The following is a 7,192-nucleotide window of genomic DNA, read 5'->3' as shown; positions in this document are numbered from 1 at the left end:
TTGCCCGTCGGGAGTGAATGGGGGACAATCAATAGGGCAACGGCATATGACACACAAGACTAAAACACGTCAAATACGACAATGTGACAAACAAGACTGGCGTAGAAGCAGGCGTATGATGCTGTGGTGGTGGACTATTGTCAAGTCGCCTGAGAGAAGTACTGAGCTACACCTGCCTGGAGCAAAGGTCTGATAGGGCAGCATACGCCACATCGCCACAACATGGGCGTAAAACACACAACCACAGCAGGGATGTGCACAACATGTTCATAAGCATACACGGCAGTACGAATGAGGAGAATGAGTGAACGAGTGAATGAGCACTCGGGTGATGTGTGTGGTGCTGGTGATGTTGTTGAACACATGTGGCCCAGGCACAGTGCATGCCGTGCGTGCACCTCGAGACTCGTGTCTGAGAGTTGGCGAAGCGAAACATGGCATTGGCATGGGGCATGCTTACACAGTGCCGCGTGAGACGCTCAAGTCCCCACACAAGTCTATTTAAAACAACACACACGTGTACTTAATACAACACACGTGTATTTAATACAACACCATATGTACTTAATACATCACACAAATATACTTGTCAATTGAGATGGCGCCAGCCAATTACAACGGTACAAGGAAACTCGCATCTGCATGCTACTCTTATCCGCACGTACTGGCATGTGCACTGTATGCACATGCACAAGCCCTCTATGCACGGTCATAGATGGTATATGTACACGGCAGGACAGATAGTTCCATTGTCAGCAAAGACTCCGCATATGTCTATAACAAACATCGCAGTGGAGGATAACGGACAGACACTAAAGCAAGAGCGTGACGGATCCGTGACGGGTGGTAAAATTCTCCTACCGAAGTGCCCCGCCTTGGACACGCTGATACAGACACACTCACTCACACATACAGATACATTTACACACACATATATATATATATATATATGTGTGTGTGTGTGTGTGTGTATGTATATGTTTATGTATGTATATATATATATTTACATATATATTTATATATATATATATATATTTATATATATATATATATATATATATATAGATATTTTATAGGCCTATTGGTCAGTTACTACATATCACCGGAAGTCATCCGTGTGGCGATCTGTCAGAGACTAATAGTTGATCCATGCCGGTAACATACACATTGTAACACGTGATAGTGAGAACACTCAGTACTTCTGCAGTTGATCGGTCCTCGGTAAGCTAGCACGGGTGAAAATTCTACAAGTGGCACCTGCCATGGTTAAATATCTGGTGCGGCTGTAAGCATCACTGCCGCAGGGCATTCTTGGACGTGAAGGGTTATGTCCCATAGAGACACTGAGGGAATGACAAAGACAATTGGAATGCCGAACATTTCATGTGAAGTCATAGGCTGGCGGTGAAAGGTCGTAATAAATCAGAAGGTCAAGGGGCTTATAGGCGCATGAGCGTTTGGATGTCCTAACCTAACAGTGACTGATCTGACGAACCACTGGGCAATAAAGTGGACTACATCTGACCTTAAAAACACCATGCAATAAAGTGGACTACATCTGGCCTTAAAAGCACCTTGCAATAAAGTGGACTACATCTGACCTTAAAAACACCATGCAATAAAGTGGACTACATCTGGCCTTAAAAGCACCTTGCAATAAAGTGGACTACATCTGACCTTAAAAACACCTTGGCTTTCTGAAAACGCCATCAGCTGTTAAATGACTTAAGCCACACTTCACTGTCCATGTTCAGAAGGCTTTGTGTATGTGCAATGTATATATCGAGCACCTTCTATGTTTTTCCCGTTGCGTTAAACGTGAGCTTGCTGCACGTGTTGAACATGATGGTTATGGGTCGCAAATACTTTCACCAGACCTCTTGTATAGCGCAATCCCTTTGGAAGATATATAAATAGTATATATGCGGATGCTCAATAAAGATATATAAATACTATATATACAGCCACCCAATAATGATTAGTAAATAGTATACATACAGCAATAAAGAGATTTCAATAGTATATATGCAGCCGCTTAATAAAGATATATAAATAGTATATATACAGCCACTCAATAAAGATACATAAATAGTATATATACAGCCACTTTATGAAGCCACTTTACAGTAAAGATATATAAATAGTATATATACAGCTACTTAATAAAGATATATAAATAGTCTATATACCGCCACTCAATAAAGATATATAAATAGTATATATACAGCCACTTAATCAATATATAAATAGTATATATACAGCCACTCAATAAAGATATATAAATAGTATATATACAGACACTTAATCAAGATATATAAATAGTATATGTACAGGCACTCAAAAAAGATATATAAATAGTATATATACAGCCACTCAATACTGACATACAAATAGTATATATATACAGCCACGTAATAAATAGTATATATACAGCCACTTTATGAAGCCACTTTACAGTAAAGATATATAAATAGTATATATACAGCTACTTAATAAAGATATATAAATAGTATATATACAGCCACTCAATAAAGATATATAAATAGTATATATACAGACACTTATTCAAGATATATAAATAGTATATGTACAGCCACTCAATAAAGATATATAAATAGTATACATACAGGCACTCAATAATGACATACAAATAGTATATATATACAGCCACGTAATAAAGATATATAAATATTATATATACAGCCACTCAAAGATATATAAATAGTATACATGCAGCCACTAAGTATAGATATATAAATAGTATATATACAGCCACTTAATAAAGATATATAAATAGTGTATATACAGTTACTTAATAAAAATATATAAATAGTACATTTACAGCCACATAGTAAAGATATATAAATAGTACATATACATCCGCTCTTTTCAGATAACCTTTGTATCCAACTCAAAATACGATCATTACCTCAAGCCACTCTACACAGATGTCGACTTCAATAATAATCCAAACCGCTCAATACCTATATATAGCTAGTTTAAAGCACTTCCTTCTAAGTCCAAATAGTCACCACCACTCCACACATGTATTTATTTAGTCTAATTTACTATAGCCTCATTCAATGTTCAAATAGTCACCACCACTCTACATTTATATTTTATTTAGTCTAATTTACTGTAGCCTCATTCAATGTCCAAATAGTCTCTGCCTCTCCACACATATATTTGTTTAGTCTAATTTACTATAGCTTCATTCAACGTCCAATTATGTAGTCTCTGCCACTCCACACATATTTATTTAGTCTAAATTACTATAGCCTCATTCAATGTCCATATAGTCTCCGCCACTCCACACATATATTTATTTAGTCTAATTTACTATAGCCTTATTCGATGTCCATATAGTCTCCGCCACTCCACACATATATTTATTTAGTCTAATTTACTATAGCCTCATTCGATCTCCTCCTCCCCCGCCACCTCCGCGGCATAGGCATCTGGCGTGGGTGACGGCGTGGTCTTGACTCTCTTGCGATTGCTATTCCTGAACGATCGCGCACCCCTGTTGCTGTCGTCGCCCATGTCGTCGTCGCTGTCGTCCATGTCGTCTGAGTCGTTTCTCTTTGACCCGGTTGTGCCCATTGTATTCGTTCGACTGCGCATCGCCAGCCCTTCGCCGTCGCCTTCGCGTCGCTCCGTCTCCGCTGCATCGCGGGTGTCGTCTGCCATGTGCTCGTGCGCATGGGTGTGTGTGCTGTGTCCGTCGGCTGGCTGGCTCTGGTCGTGTGCAGTGTCCTCTGCGTGCCCCCCCCCAGTCGTCTGCTTATCGACCTGTCCGTTTGCCTTGGCCACTCTCTTATTCGTGGCCTTCTGAGTGGCACCTGCGTCTCCTAGTTTGCGCTTGACGCCCTTCTGCACAGGTTTTGCCTTGTTGACTTTGCCCCCCATTTTGCCTCCCCTGCCTGGCTTGGCTCTCGCACCCCTCCCCGGTTTCACATACCCATTAATATGCCCGCCCACGCGATGCTCAGGTGGTGGCAGCGGCAGCAAAGACGGTCTTGCCAGACCCCCCATGGGCCCCATAGGCAGGGGTCTCTGTGGCCCCATAAACCCTCCGCCTCGCCCTCTCATTGGCGCAGGTCCTCTGCCGCGTGGGCCGTTCATGCCCCGCGCGTGTGGTGGGCTGAGGGGTGCGGTGGGATGGGGTGCGTGTGCCCGTGGCCCTCGTATACGCCCAACAACCCCTCTCTCTGCCTGTCTGTCTCTGTGTATAGACCCGCGGGGTGGCCGGTCGTGTTCGTAGTAGCTGTGCTCCCAGTCGCCGTCGTCTCTGTCCATGTTGTACACATCGTCTGCGTACGCTGACGGGTGTGTGCGCGGGTGCATGCCTGGGCCCCCGGGTGGGGGGCGAGGGCCTCCGAAGTTCGGGTTGATGTGCACACGCGATACGCCCGACCGTAACATCTGTCCCGGTTCGTCCCGGAATTCCACGTCGTCGTAGTCGTCTCTACGCTTTTCATAGCTCCGCAGTGAGTCATCGTAGCTCTCCATACGCTGTGGCGGTGCGTGGGGAGGGAACCCGGGAGGGATGCCCCCCATCATCCCGCTTTGAAACTCCGGTCCATTCCGGGACACTGGTGGGCCCAATCGCTCATGCACCGACATGCGCTGCTGGCCTCTGTGTGCTGCGCGCACGGGCAGTGGTGACATGGCGCGCCTGTCCTCTGCCCCGAAGCGTGCTGTCGGCGGCATGCCGCGTTCCCTATCGCTCATGCGCATGCGCATGCGCTCACTCGGTGGCCCTTCTCGACTGAGCTCGCGCTCGCTTCGGCGACCGCGCGCGCCCCTGTCAAGCCTCTCGCGCTCTCTGTCCGCGGCGCGCAGCCCGCGGCGCTCGTCTCGGCGTTCCCTGTCGTCGTCGCGCAACGGGCCGCGTTCCCGCATACCCATACCTACACCATCTCGCTCTCTGGCCTCTCTGTCGCGCGCGAATGCGGGCGGGGGCAAACGGCCCCCTTGGCCTGGGCCAACGGGATAGCCATCGTGATAAGACTCGTCAAACGGTGCGTAGGGGTCTCTCTCACGCCCTATAGCCCCAGGCCCACCTCTGGCAAACCCACCCATGGGCGGGTGCGTGTACTCCTCCCGTCTACCTACTGACATGTATTCCGGGCCGTTTCCGGGACGGATGGAGTAGGTCTTGTGAACGGGTGGTGGCGCCATTTGGCTGCGCTGAGTGGCCTTGTCCTTAACCGCTTGGCGCCATTTCTTTCGGTCGCGGTGGCGAAAGCGGCATTCCGGGGCATCGCAACCATCGTCGGTCGTTTCCCAGTAGCAGAACGTGCCATCGTACTGTTCAGTGTGTGAGTATACACGGGTTAATTCATTTTGTATACATGATCGTGATATTGTACTTATAGTATGTAATTAGAAGTGTGTGAATACTATATATATAGATGTAAATAATGTCACTATAAAGTCCTTCGAAACAATATAATACATAATTAACATAAATAGCAGCTCATTCGTCGTCGGTGTGTAGATGGTGTGTAGATACAGCACTACAAGAGTCGACCTGTGAAGCCTTGAAAGAACATCCCTAAACGTATTGTACTTGAATGTAACGTTTTGTCTTTACCGTACACGTTCTTCGCAGCTAACCACGGGCACGCCGATACACAGTTTCTAATATTTTATCCTACCACCGTGAGGCAACACGTATGATACATACACTCCTAGACGAAGGCACAAACATTATATATCGATAGGAAGATGGATAACCTTCACGCATACACAACCACAGAGTATACAACAAACAACACGCAGGTGCACATGCTCGTTAATTGCGACTTCGGGTGCTATGTAGGTGAACGTAAGCGCGACACGCGTAAAACTGAAACAAACTAACAAATAAACAAACTAACAAACAAACAAACAAGCCAAACACAAACAAACAAACAGGGCAAATAAGGAGGTCCAGAGGAAGAGACCGTTCCTACCTCTGGGATATGGTGCAGGTGCGGACACTGGTCTTTGTAGCAATAGCCCTTGCGCCAGGGCTCACAGATCACTTCCGATGACTTGGCCTTCTCGCAGTGTCGCTGGGGGCAGTGCTTGCCCTGCGGGTTGTCATGGCAACAGGGTGAGTACTGATGCGAGCACACAGGCACAGCGCATACCGTGCATACGAGAGCTCGTCTTGCTATAGTTTAGTTTAGCTTAGTCTAGTCTTGTAGGATGTGTGACTGGCTTGTGCGTGACGTGGACTCCCCTCTGCGAAGACATACCGTGTGCCTGTGGTTTTCACACGTGGACATTTGAACATTCGCAAGCACACTGAGACTACGCGTGCAAAACTATAACTGTTCGTTTGTATCTAGATATAGTCTCTTTAGGCCCACAACACATGCGAACGACCGAGTACACAACTGTGATACGGACCGTGCCATATCGCAGCACAACTGAGAAAGCACTTGAGAAGACATTTGGGAATAAACATAACACGACCTGAAAGAGAAAGCAATCTGGTTACTATGAGAATACGCAAAGCAAAAGCACAAGACATGCACAGCACACTCACCACACACCCAAAAAACAATACATTCACAGCACACTCACCATGCACCAAAAGAACGATACATTCACAGCAAACTCACACCAAAAAACAATACATTAACAACACATTCATCACACACCAAAAGTACAATACATTCACAGCACACTCACAAAACACCAAAAGAACAATACATTCACAGCACCCTAACCAAAAGATCAATACATATCAATACATTAACAGCACACTCACCACACACCCAAAGAACAATACATTAACAGCACACTCACCACACACCAAAAGAACAATACATTCACAGCGCACTCACCACACAACAAAAGAACAATACATTCAGAGAACACTCACCACACACCAAAAAAACAATACATTCACAGCACACTCACCACACACCAAAAGAACAATACATTCACAACACACTCACCACACGAAAAGCACAATATATTCACAGCACACTCACCACACACCAAAAGAACACTCACCACACCAAAAGAACAATACATTCACAACACACTCACCTCAAACTAAAAAAATACATTCACAGCACACTCGCCACACAAAAGCACAATACATTAACAGCACACTCACCACACAACAAAAGAACCAAACATTCATGGCACACTCACCTCACACCAAAAAACAGTACATTAACAAAAATTC

At 45.4% G+C, this 7,192-nt stretch overlaps 2 protein-coding genes across 2 annotated transcripts in view; one reads left to right on the top strand and one right to left on the bottom strand.

The window, feature by feature from the left end:
• The window catches only part of SARC_07196 (hypothetical protein), a gene marked incomplete at both ends in the record, with an annotated part of 5,413 nt that extends 5,105 nt beyond the window's left edge, over positions 1-308 (top strand). Inside the window, one exon of the mRNA XM_014298872.1 lies at positions 160-308. Within this exon, the coding sequence (XP_014154347.1) occupies positions 160-308 (149 nt within the window). The remainder of the gene's footprint in view (positions 1-159) is intronic.
• Positions 309-3,316: 3,008 nt separating this feature from the next.
• SARC_07195 (hypothetical protein) overlaps positions 3,317-7,192 on the bottom strand; it is a 6,259-nt gene continuing 2,383 nt past the window's right edge. Inside the window, exons 3-4 of the mRNA XM_014298871.1 lie at positions 5,961-6,080; positions 3,317-5,313 (exon numbers count right to left, since the gene is read on the bottom strand). Of these exons, the coding sequence (XP_014154346.1) occupies positions 3,415-5,313; positions 5,961-6,080 (2,019 nt within the window). The 3' untranslated portion in view covers positions 3,317-3,414. The remainder of the gene's footprint in view (positions 5,314-5,960; positions 6,081-7,192) is intronic.

This window comes from Sphaeroforma arctica, assembly GCF_001186125.1.
Source record: "Sphaeroforma arctica JP610 unplaced genomic scaffold supercont1.554, whole genome shotgun sequence".
Taxonomy (NCBI): domain Eukaryota; class Ichthyosporea; order Ichthyophonida; genus Sphaeroforma; species Sphaeroforma arctica.
The sequence above is the reverse complement of the archived record's forward strand: the minus strand, read 5'-3'. Positions and strand labels throughout refer to the sequence as shown.